Here is a 27465-nt window from a genome sequence, read left to right on the forward strand (position 1 = left end):
ACCTGGCAGGAAATAGAAAATCTCTTAAAAGAACAAGTATCCCAAGAATATTCCAACGTAACAGCCAGATTTATCACTGGGTAAAATGAAGACACACACAACCCAAATCTCTTGTCTACTGTTTTGCCAAACTTGAAGTGATTTGCAGCTCCCTTCACTTTTATCATTCCCTGAGCTCAGAGTTAAAAATGACATTTGAGTAATGCCACAATTAAACATTGTTATGTTAAATAGTATTACCAGAAGGCTGATGTACACTACATCAGCAAATTACATTTTACTTGAAGACAGCTGTGAACAGAGTTAACCTCATTCAAGTTATTACCAGGTCTGCAGCACTTTGAATCAGGTGGCTAATATTGAACTTTTGTTGAGAGAAATACAGTTGACTTGGCATGCTACAAACCCAAGATTTAAAGTTAGTGATGGAACAGAAATTAGCATGGTCACTACCAACTTTAGCATACATCTCATGCAATCTGTGGAAAGGGCTCTGCAGCTTTGTCCCAATTAAATCCACAAGGTCAAAAAATTCATATTTGGCTGCAGGAGCCTTAGTTTAACATTTTAACTCCCTGAAATTTTACCCCAAGAAACTTCAGACTACAATCAACACATGTCAAATCAGATTCTTCTCACTATTCTTCAGCCAAGTTCACCTTGCACTCAAGAGCTATATAATAGTCTCTCCTTCATTTTTATTGCTTAAATGGACCAGACCATTACAGATGCTTAAGCACATCAAAAAAGGTGTGGCATTACCATTCCCCTTTGACAGCTCAATTTGAGCACCTAAAACAAAGGAAACAAGATTCAACTTATTTCTAAGATTTGGGGACTTTTTATGTTTTTTATGTTTGCTAGCTCAATAGTACCAGGTTTTTAAATCTTTGCTGTCAATACCTGACTTTGAATGGAATAATTCAGAGTTTTACCAAGCCAGACAAACAATTTTCTAGAGCATTTCCACTGAGTATTAGCTTACTCAGTCTTGTGCAGCCCTGAAATGGTTCTACAGAGGTAGCCCAAAGTCAAGTCAGACAGATGTTATAAAACATCAGAAGTACGTTTGACATTCACACTTTTGCAATTGCTACTAGACAAGCAGTCAGAAATCAGGTTTAAACAACCTGTTGATTTAATTTTCAAAAAAATTAATTATTTTAACTTAAGCTTCACAAAATTACCAACTCACAAGACATGAAGAGTTATAAACTATATCTAGTGTAAGTTTCCACATACAGCCTTGCACCATTTTTACAAAAATAATCATTAGAGCTTGAGGAAGCACCTGCATAGACCAAGCAGATGCAGTCTGATTAAAATTAGTCTGCACCCATTAAAACTATTTTATAAATCTGTATTCATTCTGTATCCTTATATAAGGGAAAGATATGAATATTTAGTCAGAGACACTACACATCTTCAGAGCCTGTTTGGTCATAATTAGAAGACTTGTCTTCCTACATTATCATCTGAAGCAGAATTATCATCAAGGAAAGCAATCTTGAAGTTTGTGCACACAAGTTTCCCATAGGTGCCACGATTTGACCCATCTTCTTGTATATACTTGTATACCGTGCTTGCCTCGCAAAGCAGCAGTTCACCTGTATAAAAGAAACACTGACTTGCAACATAACCGATATTTATAATTGAATTATTTCAACTGTTATCTTAAACTCAGCATTAACTTCCTGATAGCTTCTCATAACTGTATGCCTGAAGATGTTTCATCACTGTTATACAAAAAGAATAAGAGGCAGCTCCTGGAATCAGTACACTCAGAGCCTTCCAGGTTATTAACATTAGTCAAGATGGACTGAACACTGTTCAACTGCACATGTTTAGGACTTCTGTAACCAGAGGTACCTGTATCATGTTCTTCTGCCACTTAGACTAGGCCAACACATGGAGCTGCAAAGAGCAACCATACGAGTGTGTACTCAAAAAAACCAGAAGCCCACCAAAGAGTAGTTTATACAGTCAAGAAACCAAGGTGAAAACTGTTCCAATTTTTCTTACTGCTAAACTCTAAGAATGCTGAAACATTTGAGTTGATTATTACAAGTTCATCATACTTAATTTTTCATAGCTTTGACTGGAGATGTTGCTTATTTTACAGGTACCAGGACTATCTTAAAGTTCTCAAACACAAATTTACATAAATAATGGTCAATGAAGTTCTAATCTTAAAATTAAGAGGAACTGAACTTCAAGTTTAAGAAAGTAAAAACAGGTTTTAACAGGTATAATCAGCCAGACCCTTGGTTTTTCCTATCAAGTATAGAAACTCCAACAGAAGAATACTAGTTTATTCTAAGCTTTTACTTGTATTTTATCTCAGTAATGTCATTCTTCCCAATCTTGGAAAACATTTTTTAAAAAGAAATAATTGTAAATTAAAAAAAAATCTTAACAGTGAATGAGGCATCAAAAGGCCTAAGTAACTCATAGTAGAAACAAAGCAACTAGAAAGTAAGTTTCCACTACTTCTTGGCCTTCAGTTCCCAAACAAAAACCCACCCAACTTTATCTTTTAAGAGGCAGGGCAAACTGAAGTATAGACAGTTCTCCACGTGCAGCTTACCTGAAGATACTGTACTCTATAAAACCTGAAATTTTTACAGTTTTTCAACAACCCATGCAGATACAGATATTTAAAACATTTCAATCTGTGTGGATTGTTACAGCAAACCCTCTATTTTACTACTTGGGATACTGATGTCACATGAGTGCTTGCTGCAGATGTGGGAATATTTAAATATTGTTTACATGATTGATTTTTTATCATTTAATTCTAATACAGTATACAACAGTTACCTGGTAATAAGCGAGGATATACTTCCTTTTCTATGGGTTCCTTTATGTGTATTTCCTAAAGAGAGAAAGAGTAACTGTTACTTTGCAAAGATCATACCTTCAACATATGCTGTAAATAACAGCACCCTCCCTTTTAAATTTGTCACATTCTAGCAAATAAGCAAATTAAAATTAAGGAGAAAACTTACTAAACTAAGAAGAGCAAGTTTGCAATGTGTTCCTTGCACTAAAGGTCAGTAGTCTACTAGCTAAATAATTAAGTCAGTGATTTGACACCCAGTGTCAGTTACATGCAATTGTGAACACAAAAAAGGAAATGCATTATAAGTAACAGGCAGAAATAAAGCATGACCTATACTTTTAAAGTTCTCTCAGCACGTGTAAATGGATAAGCATAAACTCAGTATTACAACACCATCTCCCAGAGTTCATTCATACCCTTTTCCACGTATGACTTAATATTTGTTTCTAATGTCCCCTTCACAGTTTTTCAAGCTTCATCCTTCACTATCTTTTCTGATTCTCTTACATGTATTATTGCAATCAAAGTACAAAAGTTACTTAAACAGCACTACTAAGGTTAGAAGGAAAGGGATTTCAGAACCTGAGACCCAAGAGGTAAAACCAGTCACAGGATATCCTTTATTTTGGACCCAAATTGCACAAAATAAACCTTTTAAATTCTAAGTATCACTTATTCTAGCCTTGGGACACTGACAGTTGGGCTAAAATCTCCAGCTGAAAGACTATTAAACTAGAGGACATGCTACACCCTTCCTGCTCAGCCAGTTTAGAACTTCCTCCTCTGAGTCTGAATGACTTCGCATGCATTGGAGTCTCTGGAAAACTATTAGTTAACTGGAACCCTCTCCCCCCACGGGGCCACAGCAGTAAGCAAGCTAATTTTAGTTTGTCACCAGCATCCAGAGTCAGGTATTGCAAATCAAGGCAAGCAATCAAAAGGAGACATGAGCAACAACAGTTCTGCTGGATTAACAGAGAAACAAAAGCCCCTGAGAACATAAAAATAATCCCCCTTCACCATTCATATAAACACTTGCTCTCAACACTCAGAAGACCCAAAACAAAGCTTGAAGACTGCATAGCAAAACTAAAACCACCACGAAACCATGTCATGAGAACAGCAGAGACATTCAAGACAGGTTGAAAAGAGGAAAGGGTTATAAAATGAAAGTGGTGGTGGTGTGAAGAAACTACAGCTGGCAGCTAATGCAGAAAACAAAACACAATTTGCTACCTTTGACTTCTAAGTGTGGATGCTGTACAAGTAAATTTTAATCAAAGTTCATGCTTGATAGCTAGGTAAGTTACTATGCAAACATGGCTCAAGTTGAACACTGCTGCATTCAAAGAAAAAATACATATGCATTTTCCCAATGTTGTCTCTTCACCACTGGTAGCTCTGAGCTAAACTTTGGGGTTTACTAGTGCCTTTATAGCTGTGCCTTCTGTGATCACTATTTGTGTGCAACTAAATGCAACACTGTTTGCTCACAAACTATATGCCAACAATCACTGCTACAGAACAGTAAAGCAGTATACTAGTTAGGTGCTTTTCTATTAGCTTTTACTTTGGGAGATATCACAAGGCATGTAGTAACTACTGTTTATGTATACACACTGCTTGAATGTTCATACTTATTGCCATGAGTACCAGTTGTTGACAGAAAACCATAGGCATTGAAGCGCTTACTGTAGGCAGAATTCCTCTAACATACAACAGCTTCCAAGAGCTGAGCTTCCAGAACAGTTCTATTTGAAAGTCAACTTTTATATTCCCATAATAAAATCATAAATATTTCATGGACAGTTTTCATACATATGCACTAAGGATAGCTAGAATGCAAGCCATGAATACTGCTGAAGAATCCATGCTGCTGCACTCATTTTCCAAGGGAGGATGTTACAACACATTAAATTCTACTGATGTCACATTTTGTGTTTGCTCTTTTAAGAGATGACAAAAATCTTTATGAAGAAAAGCTGTTAACTCACCATGAGTCAGTGCAAGTTGTGTAGGAGCCCATAAGTTTAATGAATATCTCCACTCTGTTTCAACTTTATTTTTCTAATGAATTTCAGTTTTGGGGCAACACAAATCTTCAGACTAACTTAAGAGCCCGCTGACACTAAAACACATGCTCCTCAACACCCCTTTAATCAGTCACACAGTTCATACTCACCCACTCACCCCTTTTATCCCTGGGTTTGTCTGACTACATGGTGAGGTAATTTGGTTCATAAGATCATCTGGAAAGTCTGTACTTATGCTACATTTGGTTTTGTTGTTACTGCCTATTGTTAGCAGAACCGGCTCATCAACAGGTCAGATGAGCACAGAAACAAAAGAAAGGGAAGCAGCAGAAGCAAGTCTGTCCCTTTCCACAAGCTACTAAATCCACTCAGACCTCAGGAAACTTCACCCTCTGACCATTTGTTGAAGTTAAGCATGCAAGCACTTTCCATATATGACCACTGAAAGCCACACACACCTCTAGATAGATACTTCTTCACCTGTGGCTTCCCTGTTCTGAATGCCCCAAGCAGAATCTTGGCACTTCTTATTCAAGACACAACACAGGAAACCCTACTACCAGCAATAGCTAAATGCAAATACCCATAGGACACCATGCAAATGAGGAAAATTACCTTTGGATTGCCTCAGAAATGATAAAAAGACCTCAACTTTGCTGAAGGTTTTAGAAACTTATTTTGCAGGGATGCTTCTCACATGTGCACTTACCTTGTGCTACATTCCTTTTTCCAGGCTATCAAAGAGTAGTAGGCAATTCAGCAACACCCCATAATTATCAGTTATAACAGTACAGAGTACCAAAACTGCAGGCTGACAACATGTCACACCATACTAATAAATAATGCATCATTCTTCTTGTTAGCTCAAACCGACTTCAGCTGATCGCATTATGAAACAGTGACATGCCAGGGAAAGGGGACACCATGCTCCTTGCAGATTCTCTGCTTCAACAGGGGGGAGACAACACAATAGAGAAACTGTTTTTCTTAAGGAAAGGCTCACCCTTCTTTTTCTTCTTGGTTTTTACCCAAGTATACAGAAGAACTGCATAGCTTGCAATACCCAGGGACTACATTCAGCTCTCCCCAAAAAATATATTTAAAGGGGCTAAAATATATTCCCCAAGTCTGTCTAGGGAGGCATGTCTTCCTCAAGTGCTGAAGCATAAAAGAGCCACCATGTGTGAGGCAACACTGAGTTTAAGGCAGTAAGGTCAAGTAGCAGTTATGTTATATTAACAGGGTCCTAACAGTTAGGGCACAAGAGGGATCCCAAATGATTCCTGCTCTCTGTCTGAGAGCCTCACCACAACTGAGAGCAATTCCTCGCTTCTCACTCCACAGAGAGGTGAACAACTGTGGACAGAAAATGAGTAAAAGGTGAAAAACATGCATGCTAGAATCCAGATCTTGTCAAAGAATTTGGATTTTTTTAAATCAGTATTGCAAAATATGTATATAGGCTTACTGATAGTGGATGTTGCTCATCACTCTCAGCAGACAGACCGTTCATACAGTCCGCTGCTGCAAATTATATGCTATAAACTCTGAACCTACCTTTCCCCATGGTAATGTTTCCATTTATCCATAGCTGGACATTTGTGCTAGAGGTAATTCCAACAATGAAAACCAAGATTTTTAGTAAACTTACTGGGAAAAACATTGTTTATTAGATTCAAGTAATGAAGGAACCAGTTATCACTTCCAAGGTTTCAAGAGCACTGGCTGAAACATACATTCTTTCAAGGCTGACAGCAAATAGTAGTGCTGCGAGAACACAGGATATTTCAATGTTGTTATATAGTTTTCCACAAGTAATCTCAGCACAGGGAAGCTCTACATCATGGTGAGGCTTGCTGTGAACATTATTTACTTATACTTCACTAAAAGACTAACAGAGGGCTGAGATAGCTTTCTTAACTATGCATTTATCTTTATCACTTGTAAAAGTCAAACTGTATACCAAAATATTTGCAATTAGTTGTGGTACTCCAACAAGTGAATACAGGATTCCTGAATAAAATAAATCAAACTTTTGTCTAACAGTTCCACTGGAATTTCACGCAAAAGAGGAAATACCTATGCACATGCTTAGCATATACTTTGTATTCAGAAACAAACCACAATACATACTTGGTATTTTCTGAAAGACTACTTCTTGGTCAAACAAGCCTAATACCATGTTGCATGCCGTACAATCTAAAGGTACTTACTACACTTTAATAACAGTGCTGAAAATAATCTCCAACTGCTTGTTTTCCTTCCTTTTATGGCTTCATTATCCAACAGCCCATTAGAACATAGCACATGTTTTCCATGACCGTTTCATCTTTATCCTTTCCTCTTTCCTTACATTGTCCTGTCCATCTCCTCTGACTTCAATACCCTGCTTCCCCCATGTCAGTCCAGAGCCCAGCTGTCTGCTTTGGTAACGCCTACTCCTTATTTCACCCTTCAATTCCATCACTCCAATTTTAAAATAACATGGTCTTATTCTAAAGTGATCACTACAGAACACACAATATTGTACCAAGATTAACAAGCAACAAGTATTCGTAGTGGTTATGAGCTAACAGCAACACACAATTTGAGAGACAAAGCACAAGAGGTATGAGAGTCACCCTCACAACTCAGTAGCCTGAGGTGTACTCCAGATTACAGGGACAAGCAGCATGAAGCAGAACAAAATCTATTAAAAAGCTTAAGGGCTAATACAAGAACTAATACCCTATAAGAATTATCATGGAGGATTTAACTTTTGAGAATGCATGCACAAAAAGTAGCATTAAGCTGCAAATCAAGTTTAACATCTACATTTTTATTCACATTAAGATTTTTAAGGAAAATATGATCCAGCTTGTTAGCCTTGCAAATGCTTTCAGTTTTGAAATATTAGAGTTAGAAATCATGAAGTAATTCACTGCTTCTTGCTTCTATGTCTCCATAGACAAATATTCCTAGTCTATGATCAGACATGTCAAAACATTGACTTTATACCCTAGTATTCACCCCACTTCCTGCAGGGTAGCCAAGTCTGTCCTGAGGGGAAGTGTGTCATTAATATCAACATCCTACGGTCTCACTCTCAACAGACCATTGATTGATCTGTGGTTCCATATAGCAGAGCATAACTAGGTTATATTTAGTCAGATGTCAAAAACACTGCCTTTCCAGACATTCTGGGGTTTCACAGCAGAAACTACTTCTGCTCCTTTAATAAACAGCATTTTCTCTTCACTCCTTACTTCCATCTTGCCATATGTTAACATGAATAGAATTCCTGTTTCTTTTAATCTTCAAACAAACCCCCAAAGCAGTTTAAAGCTAACTTAATTTTGTTTTTCTGAACATTACCTAATGTGTTCCCAGGTATCCGAGGATGGACTAAACATGGGGCTAGAACAAAACCCAGCTCTGCTTGTTGCATTTTCTTATTGCAGGGCTCCCCTAACCTAGAAGCAGCAGTTTAAGGTCTCAAACAACTCTCCAGGAGAACAAGGACAAGCCTGAAGAATCTGGACGTTGCAAGCAAGGAGGACTACAGCATAACAGTACTATATTGCTTTGTATTGCATAGTGGTTGACAGAAAATCTTGCCGCAAGTCAGAAGTATAAACAGATTCAAAGCAAGACTCCATAAGTTCACAGACAAGTCCACCATTAACTCAAATGCTATCTAGATGTAACCTCAAGCTCACGAAGTCCCTGAACTACTGTTTGCCACCTTTTCACAGGGTCTACCATAGGAAGCATCACACTGAACACACCTGTTGCCTATACTCTTCCCCAAGCATCCAGCAATTACACTATTTTGATGAAAGGAAAGTTCCCAGTTGACCAAACTATGTTTCACATAAGATGGATTAAGTATTTCTACTGTTCTATCAGTCTAACTCCAATTTTAAAACTCAACTACATGAAACTTAACATGTATACAAACTTTGTGTTCAGAAGGTTATTTTTCTCAGGTACATACGGAATACAGTTCCTTGAGAGATGGTCACTTCCACTTATTTTAGGATATCTAATCAAAATATTTTTTCCAGATCCCCAAATAGGCTCATAGGTTTCATCATATGCCTAAAGTTTTATTTTTAATCCTCATAAAACCCACTAAGTCTTCAGCTTCTTGTGTAACCATTCCATTAAGACAGTCATAGGCTGTCAAAAAGAGAGCAATACCCAGAAGAGCAAAGAGTTAAACTTGCTTTACTTGCTACTGGCATCAGACCTGTTCCACTGAGCTTTTGAACGCGCAAAAAAGACGTCAATTCTATGGCAGAAGCCAAGTATGTATTTCAAAGGTTCTTCTGCAAGAGCCCACGAAATTCTTAAATTTAAGTGCATAAAGGAGATAGTTAAAAGCAGCATGAATACAGTAAATGACTGCAAGCTCTTGTGCATCAGGATATTTCATTAAGAGCTTCATCTTCCAATATTAAATACCTTTGTTATTCTTCCTGCAGCCATCAGGATCATATTTGAAGAGATACATTACTGTAGTTATAATCAATTTAAAGTATTCTTTATTTTTTGGTATCTTCCTGCACTACATATATTTGCCTTGTACCTTTCCCACTGGCCATTTCTTCTAGCAAGCTTTCATCATCCAGCATGCTTGTTTAAATGGTGACGTGCCTTTTAGTAAGTCCAACAAGTGAAGTTCTTACCTTCGCAAAACTCAGTTCCTTGAGCACACACTTTTTTGTCTATTTGTACAACGTACTCTCCTAAGGTGAAAGACTGACTTCACAGAGATATATTTGCTGACTCCAGAAATATTTGTACCTATCATTAACATCCATTTTCACTGGGAAAAGAAAACTTTTAAAGTAAACTGATGAAACTACAAGTCACCAGGGCTCAACAACATATAAAACCAGAGTTACTACTACAAAATAAGGACAGAAGTTTTAAACAGCACAGCTGACTTAAGCCATAACTCTGCATTGTTATTTCAGATTCAGTGAAAAATAAAACCAGCAGATTCTCCAAGGTCCTATCTACAACAAACTCTGTACTAACTAACAAGATAGACAAAAATCTCTTCCTTCAGAAGCTCTCAAGAGAATTGAACGATTAAGAACCAGTTTGACGTGGATTACAAGGAACTATGGAGGGGAAAAAAAACCCAACCCCACAAATGGCTAGTTTTCATGAAGATCGGTCTTCCTAGAAAACAGCTGTTTACCAGGAATAAGAATGAAGGAATACTGAATACCAATACTGACCTAATACCACCTGCTAACAACATGACCTCAGTAAAGTGAGTCTAAAGCCACTTCAATCAAACTGCCAACATAAGTTTCAACAAATAAGTGAGAGGACAACAGAAAGAACAGTATGAAAGATATGCACAGCCAGGAGTTCAACACCGAGCTGTTAAGGGAAGAGACCCAGGGCTTCAGAGCGACAGAACCGAAAACAAGGAGTTTACAGAGACAGAGCACGCACTGGGAGTGATGTCAAAGGACGTGAAGAAAAACAGGTTCGGGAAGTCCCACCTTATAAGCTGAACAGTCGCAATGACAGCCTGACATCTGGCCACCACTTACAAAAAAAAAAAAACAGTTCAAGGGAACCACCAGAAGAATAATCAGCTTAAAACTGACAAGCCAGCTACTTTTTTTTTTTTGAGGCTTTCTCGAGAAGCACCAAGCTCCCCCTCCTTCTCGGGGAAGCACCTCCGACCCTCCCGACCTGCAACCCCCGACAGCGGCTCCGCCAACGCCGCCCTCGCCAGCCCCGCGCCCGTCCCCGTCCCGCCGCCGCCCTCCCCGGCTCCCCTCAGAAAACTCCCGCGGCGAAACCCCGGAGAGGGGCCAGGGGAGCGGCGCCACGGGAGGAACCCGCGCGCAGCTTCCACCCACACCGCCGCCTCCTCCTCCTCCTCCCGCGGCCCTGACGAGACCCCACGGAGGGCTCCTCGCCGCCCTGCGGGCCGGGGCTGCGGCAGCCTGACAGCTCCCCCGCCCGCACTCTCCCGCGGCCCCTTCCCTCACGGCGCCCACCCCCCTCCGCAGCCCCCCTCGGGGACCGCCGCCGCCGCCGCCCGCCCCGCACCTCCGGACTGATGTAGGACACGAAGGAGGGCTTGGCCGCCTTGGCCCCGCTGCCCAACATGGCTCCGTCCGCCTCCCGCCTGCCCCCGGAACCGCCGCCGGCGGCGGCACCGGCCGGCAGCTCCACCACTTCCCAGGGCTCCTCCGCCGGGGGGCCGTGGCAAGGCAGAGGCCGCAGCGGGGGAGAGCCCGTGGTAGCGGGGGAGAGCCCGTGGTGGCGGAGGCGGCGTCGGTGGCGAACGCGGGCGGCGGTATCCGGCGCGCGCAACGACCCCACCCCCTAGCCCCGATGCCTGCCCGCCCCGCCGCCGGCCATTTCTAGGGCGCCACCTCCCCGCCGCTCCCGTCCTCACTGGGCATGGCCGCTGTCAGTCATGGCGCGCCCTCCTCCTATTGGCCGCGAGGGGGCGTGCCTAGAGGAGGCGGGGCGGTGGCCGGAGGAGAGGGAGGCCAGTCGGGGCGCGGCCCCGGCCGCCGGGGGGCGCTGTTCGCTGTGCCCCCTCCCGCCCCGCCCCGCCCCGCTTCGCCTCAGGAGCCTGAGGTGGCCCGGGGCGGCCGGCGGCGGAGCCCCGCAGCATCGGGTGCTGTTGAAGCGCCTGTGGAGGCGGTGAGCACCCACTTTTTGGGGCTCGGCAGCCGGGCAGGGTGGCAGCAGCCCGTGAGCGGCGGTGGGGATGCAGCCGGGTCCCACGGGGTGCGCCCGGCGGCCTGCGCGGCTCTTGCTTCGGCGTGCAACCGACAGCCTGAGCTAACTGGGTTCCCACAGGATTTTTTTCGTTTCGGGGTAGCCACATCTCTTTTTTTTTGCATCACTGTGAAGACTTGCCCGTTCTTTGGTCGAGCTGTCACTTTGTTCGAATCGTCCATCGCGCTGTTTCTTACTGGGCTGCGAAACGCCCGTGTTGCGTCCCTGCGCGCTCGTGAGAAAACTCGGTGTGAAGTACAATCTAAACAAAGCATTGAGATGCTGGGCTTTACTTATGGCAGGAGAGGTGCAAGGAAAATGACATAAAATGAGCTCTCCATGAAATAAATCCTCTAAAACCTGACTGCTGATACACCCCAAGAAGTCCTCTGCCCCATGTCTATTAAAGTGTTACAGTCCTGGCCTGCCTGGAATGTCATCTTTGGACACTGTATAACCAGAGCTGTAAATAAACACCAGGTTTACCAGGTATCTAGGTTACTTTTAAAGGCTTAACTTTTATGCGGATACAGAACAATGCAAATATTGTCAACTGCCTGTGGCAATGCAGCAGGACTACCCAGCAATTTAAATGATGAATAGTAACCCAGGCGACAATTTGCATACAGAGTAGACTTTATGGAAATACTTTTACAAAAATAAAACATATTTTACAAACTTCAGTAGACCATAAGATGTGAAAATCAATAGCTTCTTCAAATATTAATGGTAAGTACTTTTCATATCGCTCCCCCCTTTTTTTTTTCTTGTAATACTTAACTTCCTTTACCTTCCTCCAAACCCAGACCTAGGAAAACTAAAGGAGAAAAAAAAAGAAGTACATGGAGTCATGAGACAGCATTTATAAAAGTAAAATGGAGTGGCTTTTTTATTTCAGAAATAAATTAATTTCCCTAGTTTCAGTCTCAAACTCAAGGAATGAGAAGTCTTTTGGCTTTAATCACCTTCTGCCTGAAAAAAAGAAAACTCAGAGATTAGGTTTCATTACTAGTTTCACAACAAAGGTTATTCTGGTGTGGGATCCCATGCAGAAGAGCTCTTACATTTCACTCCACAGCTACTTCCCCATCATTCCTTTACATTGCATCTGACCTCAGCTGCATCGGTCAAAAGTACAGCCCATGAGATTACATCGGTGTAAATCTAGGGTGAGGGTAAAATTGGGACAGCACCTCCATGCTCTCCAGTGTATTAAAATACACAAAGAAAGAGAATAGCACTATAAAAATTAATCTTTTAAAGCATCTGAATTTACAGTGGCAACAGCAGGATTACCTCTAAGCATGCCCTGAAAGTTTACAGCAGACTAAGGCAAAAATCAGCTACTTACTAGCATAACACATATCAGAGAGGAAGGGATGTTTTGATGCCAGGCCAGTCTTAACTCTGATGGGAAGTGCAAAAGGAGCTTTAATTCCCACATAGCACATGGGAATTCATTCTTCAACATCTCATCAAAAAAAGCCCTACATCCAAAAATGTAACTGCTATTCTGCATCAGCAAGATATCCACATGACCCCATGTCCTGTCTTTGGTAATGGACAGGGAGTGCTTGTTCCTCGGGTTTGCTCCCTCGGCAGCCAAATGTGCCAGGCTGAACCCATTGTGGAAGGGATTTGAAGCTCTTTTCCTGGAATTTGGGAGCCGGATTCAGATGCTCACTTCAACAGTCGGTGTGTTCATCTTTTCTGGAATGGAAGAAGCAAAGCTACCACACACACAAGTTAACTTACCTCAGAAAAGTACATTTGGATCTGAAAAGGCCAACTGCAACCCAGACACTGTGCCCCAACAGATTACAGAGCACCAGGGGCTTTGGTGATCTTCCATTTCCCCAGAAAGATCTCCTCTGTGCAGTCTTCTGCCTTTCTTTTAAAACCTTGAGTGCCTGTGAGGAGTACTGACAAAAGCCAGCTTCAGCCCAGCCACCTTATCTCCATAGATTCCCCCTGCAGACAGTGGAGGGAAATAGGCTCCTTCTGAAGGTGATGGGGGTACCCAAATAAACTCCTTGTTCAGAAACAGCCTCAACAGACTGCCCAGTGCTCAGGGCACCTCAGGAAATTAGCTTGGCCAGGTTGAAGTTGGCTTTTCTGAGTGTCCTCCTTCCCCACCTTGTCTTTACGCTCCCCCTGTACTCATCTACTGCCTCTCATTTATGTATTTAGGTATTAACTTTTCTGTTATTATCATGTGCCCCCTCCCTTCAGCATTTTTACTCTGTAGTGTTTTTTCTGAATCACCCCCTCCCCATATGGAAATAACATGGTTCAGTGTTGTATCATTTGGGATTGTTCTTATCACTAACAAAGACTTTTCAAAAAATCATTACTGCAACAAATTGAAGTTCTTGGTATGGTGTATCAACAGGATCTGTCTTCTCACGTTATTTCTAAATGGGAAGTCTTGTTCCATGCTGCCGATGACTTTCTGTGCATTTAAAAAAAAACCCACCTGAGCTTATAAAATCATTCATATAATTTTGTTCCATTTTAGATGTATGTCAATGACAGTCATGCAAATGTAGAAGAGTAAAACTTTTTAAAAGTCAAGTTCTAGTTTGTCTGTGGTGGGTGAAGAACATAGGCATTTCACTGCCCCCATTTTATCCTGACATTTTGCATTCTTTCTAAAAATATAATCACAGTATTTACCTTGAAAGCTGTCTGCAGGAGGGAAACTCACAGACCAGCTCTGCTGTTCTCATGAACAGAGATTGCTTTGTTTAAAAAACTTACATGCCATTAATTTGAGTAATTCTTGGGGCTGAATTCTCAGCTGTGCCTGGGCTCAGTGGGAATAGCAGATGGAGGGGACCCACAAAGGAGTTGTTTGCAGCTTTTCTATCAGTTTTCTTTCAGGCATCCTCTTAACTACAACAAGTTGTATCTCATATTTTCCTTTGTGGCAGTCTTCCTCGTCAGAGTTGCCTTGAATCTGGGAAGCGAGTGGACTGGATAAGGCGTTATCCTAGGTAGTATCTGGAATGCAGTCAGCAAAGATGACTGTACACAGCTTTATACCACATTTCAGCTTTTCTGAGCCTGGGGCTTTGTAAACCTCAGTGCCTTGGGGAGTCCCAAGGGTGGTCAGAGGAGCGGGGCTTGCAGGTCACTGTGTGTGGTGAGCACATTCATGTAGGCTGGGCAGGTGTAACAAATTAAGTGTTAAAAGCCATTCCTGAGTGTTGAGCAAACTTGCATGACTACATCTGAATTTCTACTTCCTATTTCCTCTTTTCAAAGAAAATAAAGGGAGTCTTTGCCCTGCTGTAGACCTGCAAAGGCACAGATATGTGCAGAGCTTCCATTCCAGGGTGGTAAATAATTGGCAGGGCTCTGCAGCTGTGCTTGCCCTTCGACCTCTCATCATGGCTGGATGCAGGTCTGGAGACTGCCTTTAGTAAATGCAATTCCAATGGTGCCATGGGTAAATTTTTGAAGTAGCAGCTGGAAAGAGAATCCCACAAAGTTACCCCTTGTCAAGGTTTCCTGATCCTCTTCCTCTATCCTGAAAAGCTACCTGGGTAGAAGTTGATGATTTTTCTTTTTTTACACTTTTCTGGGCATTACCAAAACAATTGCCCTTTGGTGTAGAAATCTGTGTACTTCTGTAGTATATGTATAATTAGTCTGACACTTCCCAGAGCATCACAGGTGGCCATGCATGCTCAGAAGGTAGGACACGTCCCAAAAGTGTTGAGTTTACCCCAAGTATACAGAGATCGGCCATGCATCCTGGGGCTGACACTCCCTATTTCTATTATTCAATTAAATAACTCATTTTAGGGCTTAGTATCTTAAATAGCATAGGGCCACATTAAAGTAGCTGAAATCAGTATGCAAGAAATGCAGAAGACTTAAGAGAAAGCTTGAAGTCAGATTACTGGAAACTACTAAAGGAAAAATTAGAAATGAGGAATGTACTGTCATGTCCTTTGGGGAAAGGTCAGCAATCAGTCTGCTTATAAACAGACAGCAGCTATCTCTGCTTTACACAGGTTAAGATAATTTCCTACTAAAAGTTATGTAAGTTAGCTTTATGCAAATTAAGAGAAATCTATAGAAAAAAGAAGATAAAAGAAGGGCTGTACTCTAAGATGATGCTTTTAGCACTGCATTCACATTTCATCTGCCAATACTTTCAAGTGTCCTTTGGGAGTTAGTTTCCAAATTTGGTTCAGATTTCATCCTTTAGAGTCTGGTACCTTCATGGTGAACTCCAAGCTAATATTTAGAGCTGTGGAATATAACCATTTGTTTTCATTCTCATTTACTAAGAATATGGTCAGAGATTGTGTAATGCTGTCCTATATGAATTCTTTATCTTTTATCTTTGTTTCTTTACTGACTGTATTGTGTGCTTCAATTTTTTAAGCAGAGTTTTCTACTCATTATTGTGAGAACCTAATTTCTTTGGGGAGGTTTTGTGTGAAGCTCCCCCAGTAAAGGGAAAGCAGCTCTATACTAGCTTTCCTCAGCTGAAACTTCGGCTCTGACCCCTGCACTATCCTGTGTCTCAGCCCTGGGACACGATGTGCCCAGTTCCTCCCTGAAGGTGGTAAAAGAGATGCATTTTATTTCTTGAGTAAAGCCATCTGGGAGGTCCCACATGGCCAGTTCATGACTTAGATGGCAAACCGCAGTTCCTTCAGCAGTAACAGTACAGACCGCTGCAATTTTGTGTCCATCCCTTAATTACTCAATGTTTTTGTTCTACAAGGGCCTTCCAGAGCTAATGAGCAAACTGAAATTTTAAGTCTTGGTCAAGCGATAATCTAGATGGCAAAAGGCTGTAGAGAAGGGCCATGAGGGCTTCCCACCACTTACCAGGAAGGTTCATCTGCCATTTGGGGCATATAGTGCCGAAACATAAGTGCAGAACAGTGCAAGACTAAATTAACAAGTACATAGTGAAGAGTAGGACAGAGGCATTAACTGCTGAGAACACACCCTGGACCAGAGTGCTTAGTCATAGAGACACAGCTGGGAATTACATGTTTTAAACTTGAGGATGGAAGACAAAGTATTGCTATGAAAGCTCTGAAAATTGAGGGAACAAAGCACCTCACATCTAATAGCAAAACCACCTCCATTTCTAAGCTACAAGTGGGAGAAGAGGAAGTGAGTAACTAGTAACTCTACTCACTCAAGGAAACATGGGTATCAGAAACAAGAACACAGGAACTAGGGAAGTTCCCCACCTTTTTTAGCTCTCTTGAAAGCAAACACAATTACTTGTTCATGGGCACACACAGACTTCTTTGTTGTGTGGTGAACCTCTTCCTTTCATTTTCCAAAAGGCCGTGAATCCAAATTACTTCAGGCCAGAGACTTCTCCTTAACAGTACCTGAAGGGTGAGCCGAAGCCCATCCATATCAGCAGAATGCCTACTCCATGGCTGGATATGAGGCACAGTTAAATCAGGGGTCACCTCTCACCCTCAGTTCTTCTCAGCCTACAGTCCAAAGGGAGGTGCTAAGGATCATAAGCTCTTAGAAAACAAGAATGATAAACAGCTATATGGTCCTCCTGATACCAAAGAGCTTGAATTCACTCTTCTGTCTTGGAATGAACCCCAGGAAAGAAAAGAGCAACATTCAGCTCCCAATTTGGATGCCAGTCCTGAGCTGGGTGGTGGAAAAAGTTGCCAAGGGGTCCTTGCTGTAGTTACTGGGCAGCCCCGATTCTTTCTGCCCAAGTAGCTTCTCCAAACACAATGTGGATGGAAGGTCCTTGGGGAAGATTTCCAGCTATCCATCACCAGCTGGGAATCTGGTCCACCTAGTTAAATAGCTGTTCCTTGCAGTACTCTTCCTACTGGGCATGAGGACTCCTGGGCTGGGAGAAGAGAAGCTAGTGAGAACCATCCAGCATCTGAGTCACAGGGTACAGGACAGGCAGGTTCCAGCATATCCATAGGGAGAAATACTTGGTATTAGGTGTAGACAATAGTCTCTTCTCCTTGTAAAGTACACATAGAGACTTGAAGCTTTTGCTAGCAGTGTCCTGTCTCTTCTGTTCTTTCCTTTAGCAGTGAAAATTGTATCTAGCACATGACTGCAATAAAAATATGTGGTTGTTTTACTTTGCCTACCAGGCCCCTGACATACTCTTGGCTTTGATTTCGTAATGAAAAATGCATGTGTGAGTCACTAATCATGGATTTGGTATTGAGAGAAGCTATCCAGCTAAATGCTCATGCTGTCGTCCCCAGCTCCCATACAGCTGCTGTAACTAAAAAATCCAGCCCAGATAATTTAAGAAACAGGCACAAACCTACCCCTTAAGGAAAGCTACATGCTCTTTAGCAGAAACTAATGGTAAAACACAAACATGAGTCTAGAAGCTGGCTCTAGCTTCCCATATTTGTCCCTGAATCCAAAAAGGCCTTTCCCTAAGCAAGGTAAACCTTTATCTGACTAAGACAAATGAATATTTGAAGCAGCAAATCTTGTAAATGAAATCTCATAAGCCCATATGTTCTTCCTTGCTAGCAACTGTCTTTGATTTGCTAGAACATTTTTCTCCAGAATTGCTGTGGTTTTCAGCTCCAGGCCTTTGAAAAGTTTCTTGACCAAACTTTCTAGAACTAAAACATATTCATGCTGATGTCTGCATGGGAATTTGGCACACCTGAATGTTGGACAAGTATTTGGAAACGCTTGTCTTGGTGACTCCAGAACTCACCTGCGCTTCCAGAACTCCAGAGGGCTTTTCCAAGGAAATAAGTTATTTTAAATCTTCTATTCTTTTCTGAGCTACGGGTGACATCTGTAGAGGGACTGTTTCTCAGGGAGAATATATAAGCCAGCACAGGGTCGGTGGCAGTTTCTTGTGTGGACTTTGTTCCAAGCCCTTGGCTTCTGGGTCTGTTTTCTCTCACTCTGCTTCACTGCTCCTTGGGAAACGCTTCAGCCCTGGCTAGTCCTGTAGTAGGAGCTCTGAACTGGTCACATAGCTTGTAAATTGGCACATCTTATGGCATTGGATATGCTAGAGAACATGCTGGGGACATTAGTTAAAGCATCCAGAATCCTGGTTTATGATTTACCACTGCCATATGAGGAATGCTTATCCTGAATCTATTGCCCTGAAATCACCCCTGGCAGCAGCTGCAAGAAGTTTCTTAAGAAACGGTTGCAATAAAGCAAAAATGCACACCATCTCCTCACACAAAAATTGCATCTGAAATGTCCTTCTCCTCCTGTTCTCAGTGATTTGCCGGATATACTCTTCTGACACACATTTTACGAAGTCTTCCTTTACAACCTCTTTCTCAGCTTGCCTTCCTCAGCAGGAATCCTTATCTTGGAGAACTTCTATAGTTTATTTCTTCTTTGCAACCTCTCAGTTACTCTGGACAAATTGAATCTCTTCTCCCTTCTCCTATGCCTACTCTGAAATGTTTCATTTCTTCACCCCCCAAAGTATTTACTTCTAATTTATTCACAAGGTAGTCCTGATTGTGTTTCTAATCACCGCTCTCTTAGGCACTAGCAGAGATTTTATATTGGATTTTGCTGCCCTGGCAACTTTGCTGCATTTTTTTAAAAATTTATTTCTAAATTCTTCTAAAATGCATTCTTTGGCAATAGAGAGGAACGCTGCAGTAGCTGAAACATCACAGTTTTCGCTTCGTGCTTGTCACAGCAAGGTGAAAATTAATTCTGCCTTTCCAAATGGAAGCTGCTGCTAACGACACAGCGCTCTCTGCTGTTACGAGCACACAAAGACGTTTCAGGTATCAGCCCAGCTGAGCCTGTAGATTTGCTGCCTAACACTGGACTTTTGTTTGGAGAAGTGTGCTCACGTGCTCCCCAACATTCTCCTCTTCATTCACATGTAAGGGAGCAAGACATGGACACCAACTGGATGTACAGTTTTGTCTGTGAAGTAGGATAGATGTATGAAAGGTCAATCCCTTCTCTTCATCTTTCCTTTCTCCTTTCCTCCCAGCTCATTTGCAGTGACATTTCGTGTAACTTTTATTAACACCTGGCCTAAACCATTTCAGTCTCAACCTCCTCAATCACCTGGCACTTCTTTTTTCTTCCATCTTTTTGTGGAGCACTGCAGCTGCTGCATGGGTGGCAAATCATGTACTGGACTAGGTCTTCTCTCTGCACAAAATAGAGACTTTCTTTTCTTTTTCCCACACTATTTTTGTAGTTTGTAGTTGACTGTTTTACTATTTGATGTAACTTTTCTTTAATTTTTAATTTAGCTTTGATTTGTAGCTCTCTAATGGCCTTCCTCATTTTCTTTCTTCAGTTGGACCCATTTAATCAGTTCTGTTATTCTTTCTGATACCATTTTTCTTGTGTTTTTTTCCCTTCTGTCTTCTCAAAGTCACAATTCACTCAAAGACTACTCCTTTCCACTGGAAAAATGCAGCTACTGAGGTCATTGATCATCAAAGGGAAAATGGCTTGGAAGAGCAGACATTTTCCTGCTAAAATGTGTGTGCTCTTGGTGCTGTAAAAGACCACCAAAATGACAATGAACTTGAAACAGGATACATTATAGGAAACCATACATTTGGGAATGAAAATGTGTTGGGTGGCATTCTTGATACTTATGGCCATAGAAAACTGGTTGCTTTATATGAGAAATAAAGGGAAAGTCATGTACATATTGTTCTGTTCAATATATTTATCAATCATCTGGATGCAGGAGTTGAACACACCATTAGCAAGCGTGCTGATGATACCAAACTGGGAGGTGCTGGTGACTCTGTTGAGGGACAAGAGGCCTTGCAGAAGGATCGAGATAGATCTGAGCACTGGGCAATGATCAATGGGATGAAATTTAACAAGTCCAAATGCCAGATTCTGCACCTAGGATGGAGTAACACTGGGCACAAGGATAGATTGGAAGAGGAGTGGCTGGAGAACAGCCTGCAGAAAGGGACCTGGGGGTGCTGGTTGACAGCAGGCTCGATGCGGGTCAGCAGTGTGTCCTGGCAGCCCAGAGGGCAAACCCCATCCTGGGGTGCATCAAACATGGTATCACCAGCCGGCCAAAAGAGGTGATTATCCTGCTGTATTCAGCATTGGTGTGGCCTCACCTTGAGTGCTGTGTGCAGTTCTGGGCCCCACAATTTCAGAAGGATGGTAAGGAACTTGAATGCATCCAGAGGAGGATAACAAGGCTGGTGAGAGGGCTGGAAGGAATGTCCTGTAGGGAGCAGCTGAGGACTTTGGGTTCATCTAGTCTGGAGAAAAAGAGGCTGAGGGGTGACCTCGTTGCTCCCTGCAGCTTCCTGAGGAGAGGGAGGTGCTGAGCTCTTCTCCCTGGGATCCAGTGATGGGATGCGTGAGAGTGGTTCAAAGCTGTGCCAGGGGAGGAGGGGAGGTTGACTGGACATGAGGAAGCATTTCTTTACCAAGAGGGTGGTCAAGCACTAGAACAGGCTTCCTAGAGAGGTGGTCGATGCCCCAGGCCTGCCAGTGTTTCAGAGGCATTTGGACAATGCCCCTAATAACATGTTTTAACTTTTGGTCAGTCCTGAAGTGGCCAGGCAGGTGGACGAGATGGTCGTAGGTCCCTTCCAACTGAAATATTCTATTCTGTTCTAGTCTAGTCTAGTCTATTACCTCTCCACTTACAAAACACACTACAAAAAATTACTGAAGTTACTGGGAGCAATTGGGAAGGATTCAATTATCATAGGCACTTTACTGTGATGAGCACACTCCATTGCTGATAGCACAATGCCTCCTTCATGATTAACCCACCTTCTTAAAGTTGCAGTTTTGCATGACTATATTGGCAACACTCTGGATTACACTGGCTCCAATTCTTAAAAGTACCTGCGCTTTTCTCTCATGCATGTAAATACATGTTGGTTACCTAACAACGCCATTCTAGCCGTCCTAAGGCATACTGAGGTATCCATATGGGGCTGGCAGATGTGGGCCTGCACCTCTGAGACACGTCCCCTTTTGGAGCAGTACATACCCTAGCAGCATATAAAATGACAGTAAACACCCCGTATTCAGGCATCTTCATCTCTCCCATATTGTTCTGACTTGCATTGTTAGCAATGCAGCTCAGCTCACTGTCTTAGAAAACATTAACTTGTATAACCAGCAAATTACTGCCACATTTAAATGTATGCCAGAAGTTAAGTCTGTGATAAGGCTGTCTTGCATATTCTGGACAGAACTTCCTAATTATATATGCATACAATTAATACAAACATGATGCAGTGTGCAGAAAAGGAAAGAAAAAAGCTTACATAAGGAACAAGGTTTGCAATTCTCATGTAGAAACAAGAGGCTTTTTGTCTCCCTTTCACTGTAGAAAAAGCAATCTATTTTCTCTTGGTCAGCTATTCCATTATGCAATCTTAGATTTTTAACTACAGGAAACTTCAAAAATCCGTAGAGGTTTCTTGATGCCATTCTACGTTTCTTTGGATTTAGGATATTAATCTGAAATAGGAGTGATGTAGAATATATGTGAAAGTATTTAAGCTAGGCTGAGCCTCTAAAAGCTGATAGGCTTTAAATTACCCTGCAATAAATGAATCACTGGCTTCAGAATAAATACTAATGGCCATGGCTTTGCAAAATAGTTTAAGAAAATACAGGTGTTAAAGAAGATGACTTATAATGATGACCCTTGCTAATGCAGATATGTTAAGGCTATGTTAAATGGGAAAGTGTGCACTGTGCACAATAAAAATTCCCAGTAACAGCTACCAATCATGTACCCATGAAAGACAATGACCTTTACCCCGTTAGGAACTTTACAATTGCTAAGTATTATTAGGGCAGCATTTCTTAAAATGCAAGCTGCAAAGCATCAGAAAGCATTTCAATAAACAACAGCAAACTTCTCTCAGTAGTACGAATATATATGCACATTTTCATAATCCAAATGAGAAAGTGGAACAAAATGGGAGAATACAAATAAACAGATATTTACAGAACTAAGCCTGATTTTTATTTGGATGTAAATCAAAACCATTGTGGTAACTCTGTAGATGACACTCCTTGGATTTTTTTTCCTCCCCAAAAAGCCATGTATGTGTTTCATTTTAAAAAGGCTGAGAAACACCATGCTGAAGGAAAAAAGAACTCTTGAGAAGATTTATAAAGGAATCTCTCAGGAGAAATTTAATTTGCTAGCCTTTTTGGCTAGAAAGATCTTTGGCTTACAGCTGTCAAAAAAAAAAAACAAACAGAAAGAAAATAGATGTTTTTGTTGAATTTATCACTATATTTTGTAAACCTACAATGTAAGTGGAAAAAAACAGATTGCAAATTGTGCCTGCTACTGTTTTTTCCTCTATTATTAATGCTATGCTATTGTCCTGGTTTTGGATGGGATAGAGTTAGTTTTCCTCCTAGGAGCTGGTATAGTGCTGTGCTTTGGATTTAGGATGAGAATAATATTGGTAATACACTGATGTTTTAGTTGTTGCTAAGTAGTGTTTACACTAAACTGAGGACTTTTCTGCTCCTCACCCCATCCCACCAGCAAGCAGGCTGGGGGTGCACAAGAAGTTGGGGAGGAGGGGCGACACAGCTGGGACACCTCACCCCAACTGACCAGAGGGGTATTCCAGACCATATGACATCATGCCCTGTATATAAACTAGGGAGAAAGTTGGCCGGAGGCCGCTGCTTGGGAACTGGCTGGGCTTCGGTTGGTGGGTGGTAAGCAATTGCATTGTACAACTGAGCAAGTGCATTGTACAACACTTGTTTTGTATATTCTAACTCTTTTATAATTATTATTATTTTCCCATCCTTTTCTGTCCTAGTAAACTGCCTTTGTCTCAGTGCATGAGTTTTACTTTTTTTTCTTCTGATTCTTGCCCTCACTCCACTGTGGGGGGGAGCGATGAGCGAGAGGCTGTGTGGTGTTTAGCTGCCTGCCGAGTTAAACCACGACAGCTATTAAAATCCATTTGGGTAGTCCAAACAAGTCTTAATTGTTTAATAAAGAAATGAATTCAGCATTGTATGAATACTTAACAGACTAATGTTCAGCAGATACTCAACCAGCAACAAGAATGTTAAATATGCATACAAATTGTTGTAGGAATAGAGTTGATTCCAACTCTCAGAAACTTGCTAGGTACAACAATTTTAAGTACTATTAAATCACTTCAGAGTAGTGAAATAAGTCTAAAAATAGAAGCAGCAAATCACATTCAATAGCCCTGTAAGATTAACAGTTCATCTAGAATTTCATAAAAGGGCAAGAAGTTGATGGACTATGTCCAACAGACTTTAATTTCTATCAATGCCCCTACACAGGAATCCATGTGAAACCACACTGCTCACAGACAGGACGCACTTAACAACTATGCACATAAGTCAAAGTTTGAAAAAGCTTCAACACAGAACAGCTCACATATTCACAAACTGTTCCTCTAAGGTGAGCACTGAGGGGAAAATTCTTGCTGTGTACATTTCTCATTTGTGTATGATGACTATGGTGTCTGGAATTTTGAGATTTAACACACAGCACTGCTGAATAAAAAAAGGCAAACACTGCTTATTAGTAAAACTGCTAGCACTACCAAAACACAGGGTATTAAAATGATTACTTGTTCATAAGGTGATTACTTGGTCTCAGTTTTGTCTTCCTAGGTGCACAGTGTAATATCAAAAGTCAAAGCTAGCTCTGTACTTTTTAAAACCTTTTGTTTTTCCATTCTTCTTAGATTAACAAGAGTCAGAAGCTACCTAAAACGGACCATTAAAACACGACAGGAAAACCAGAAACAAACTGCAAATTCACTCTTCACCACACAGCGCAAAAATCATGGTCACAGCTTCATATTTAATGTGGAATCACTTTAAGTATACAATATTTCAAAAGATCCAGAAACTGGTTAAGAGTTAGAAGCCAGCAGAACAAAAATACAGGAAATCCAACATACATCTTTGACCTTTTTAATCCTGAATTTTAGAGTCACACGCCTGAATAGACAAGTTTGCTTTATGAGGAAAGAAACTTTGGTATGGAGTTGAACTAGCCACATGAATAGCACCTGTAGCTTTCAAAATAAATAGTAATGGCTAACTAGACACCATGGCAGCAAGATAGCCTCTTAAAAAAAGACTAAGAACAAGCAAATGCTTGGAGCTATGCATGAAGGCTGAACAACACAAACTAGTGCAATCTTTTTTTAAAGTAACTTTAAAGCATTTCTGCTTTCTGTATTTCTGATGCTGAAATTAGTAAGAAATCTTTCCTACAATGAGAAAGCTTTCCTTTTATTTGCTAACCACTAATAATCACTCCCTTAAAAATTGCACTCCGATGCTTGAAAAACACTGTATTATATTTTTTAAGTCTTTAGACTCCCTCTATTTTTCTAAAATACTGTATTTTTATTCCATAGGCCCATGCTGTTAGCAGTTAAGTGTTGCAAACAGAAACATCCCCCTACTCCATGAGTTGCTTACTAAAATGGTCAAAGATAAATTTGACCTCAAAATGGAACAAAAGGCTTTTTTAATAAATGGTACCAGAAATAACAAATGATCTTTGTAATGTGCGATACTCTCCTACAGCCATCGATAAAGTAGTTACCGGAATGTTAGTCTATGTTAATCTATGTCTTATGGGTTTGCAACAAAGCTAATAGACATTGAACAGAATAAGTGAAACTTCAGTTTCCAGTGTATAATGAACTTCAGTAATTTAATAAATTTTAGTTTTTATTTGTGTATTCCACTGTAGTGCTGTGACAACAAATCACACCTGTGTACCAGAGCATACATCAACAGTATGATGTAACTTTACTTACACCACTGCTATATTTAGCTTTTTGAAAGAGACATAAGCATACACTATGGCCACATCAAATAATTTTCTGGGTTTTTTCTTTGATAACCTTCACTTTTTCAGTAATACTTCACTTTTAAAATTTGAATTATTGAAAAAATCACAGAAAGTTTATACAGGAATAGCTATAAGGAATAACCTCACAGGCACTGATAGGACAAACATTTATTTTAAGGGCTGAGAGGCATTAATATCATACTGACAAAGTTGACTGAAAAGAATGACTAACTTTGTCTGAATGGGAAATGCCCACTTTTGTTTGTATGTTGAGAAAATAAATTCAGAAAGTTATTTTTTGGCCTTGCTATGTCACAAAGTCAATCATACAAAGACCTACGCATTTAACCTAAAATCATAGTTTTAAAAGCCCTTCTATTAAAAACATCATGCAAAACTTTGATCAATTATGCAGCTGCTTTAAAACTGTTGCAAGACCATACTGTATATATTAGCTTTTATACTGCTAATGCACAACTAACAGCAAACTTGATTAGATTAACACAAATTTGTCTTAATTACACTGTTATATCACACTAAGGAGACAAATGCCACAAGATTGGCAAGAACATTTAATTCTGAGCACTCAAATGGCAGGATAATTATGTGTTGTAACCCCTTCACATTTAGAAAAAAACATAATCCTGCAGTCTCACTTTACAAAAAAAGTTCTGTAAAATATTAATTGGGAGGGGAACAGTTTATACTATCTAACAAAGTAACTTATACAACTAGTGTCAAAGGCAAACAAAAACCCTTCTAAATAAAAAGTCAAAATACACATAGCAACAGAAGCACAAATGCTGCATTAAATAGTCAAGATAAGAAGACAACACACTTGTTAATAAAAAAGACAAAAAAAAGAATAAAAGTTACTAAAGTTAGCAACACATTTAAAGAAAACGAAGTGAGGGAAAACTGTTTTTTCCTACAACAGAGTTTCCATTTGCGGTCTTTCCATCCATAATTTGTCTGGTACAGTACATCCATTAAAATATTCAGAATCTCACAGAAGAGCTAGGTTGTTCTCTTCCAAATCTTATTCTCAATTTGGTTTTGGATGTTTTAAACAGACATTATTATGAATGAAGTAAAAGCAAGGCAACAAATGGACTTTTTATCACCTTTGATCTTAGCACTGATGACAAACATTTTTAAAAGTTATCATAATCTTTTTTGTCTTTTTTTCCCTCTGCTTCAAATCCATCAACCCCATCACTGTCCCTTCTCCTTTTACGATTATTATGGATGTTGAAGCGTTGATTCATCTGTGGTAATGGATCCATTCCTAAAACTTTGTGTATTTGACGGAATGCAAGGAGTCTCAGTGCAAACTAGAAAAAGGGTAGAAAGAAGGTATTTCTGTTAGAAACAAATGTAGATTTTGAGTACTTTGTCAAACAATTAATGAAGAACGTTAGCGGTGTATGGTATTATCCTTAGCTCTCATTATCCCCTCTTCCTTCCCCCTATGAAGTCAACACAATAAAACGTGTGTGCCACATTTGCTGCTTCTGTACAAAGCACATCATCTTAGCTTAAAAATAATGTACATGTATGTGTTTTAGCTGCTGGACTTGGACCAAAGCAGCCAAGGCTTCTCACATGTCCCATTGCATGTTAGTAATCTTTGGCAAAAGGATCAAATTAAGAGGTAGACGCAGTAACCTCTTAAGCTGCAAGTGTGAATGGTCAATACTGTAAATGGATACAATAAATATTAAAAATTAAACTTACACAGATTTATTTATAAAATATTAAATGCCAATGTAATTTTAAATCTTGTAACATACTGCTGTAGAGTAAGCATCTTTACAGATATATATAGATGGGAGTGCTTCAAACTTTTCAGGAAAATATGTTAATTTTAGTGCAAAAATGAACACTATTATACATCCTCTGTTGTGACATGTTAATTGCCTAGCTTAAGTCTGATAAGACCAGACTCTTGTATTCTAAGAAATGAAAATTAATGTCCACTATATAGCTCCATGTAAAAAACCACAAAA

At 40.6% G+C, this 27465-nt stretch overlaps 2 protein-coding genes across 4 annotated transcripts in view; both read right to left on the bottom strand.

Annotated features, from left to right (window-relative positions):
* The window catches only part of MTMR12 (myotubularin related protein 12), a 36452-nt gene extending 25260 nt beyond the window's left edge, over positions 1 to 11192 (bottom strand). The window contains exons 1-3 of one of the 2 annotated variants that reach the window (XM_075021476.1): positions 10939 to 11192; positions 2821 to 2875; positions 1468 to 1607 (exon numbers count right to left, since the gene is read on the bottom strand). In XM_075021476.1, coding sequence (XP_074877577.1) covers positions 1468 to 1607; positions 2821 to 2875; positions 10939 to 10998 — 255 coding nt within the window. In that variant the 5' untranslated portion in view covers positions 10999 to 11192. Of the gene's footprint in view, positions 1 to 1467; positions 1608 to 2820; positions 2876 to 10379; positions 10855 to 10938 lie in introns of those variants that run through there. The other variant, XM_075021474.1, reaches the window with a different exon arrangement.
* Positions 11193 to 24428: 13236 nt separating this feature from the next.
* ZFR (zinc finger RNA binding protein) overlaps positions 24429 to 27465 on the bottom strand; it is a 49237-nt gene continuing 46200 nt past the window's right edge. For both annotated transcript variants that reach the window (XM_075021689.1, XM_075021688.1), the window contains exon 20: positions 24429 to 26790. In XM_075021689.1, coding sequence (XP_074877790.1) covers positions 26611 to 26790 — 180 coding nt within the window. In that variant the 3' untranslated portion in view covers positions 24429 to 26610. The remainder of the gene's footprint in view (positions 26791 to 27465) is intronic.

Source organism: Buteo buteo, chromosome Z (genome assembly GCF_964188355.1).
Source record: "Buteo buteo chromosome Z, bButBut1.hap1.1, whole genome shotgun sequence".
In the NCBI taxonomy this organism is placed as follows: domain Eukaryota; kingdom Metazoa; phylum Chordata; class Aves; order Accipitriformes; family Accipitridae; genus Buteo; species Buteo buteo.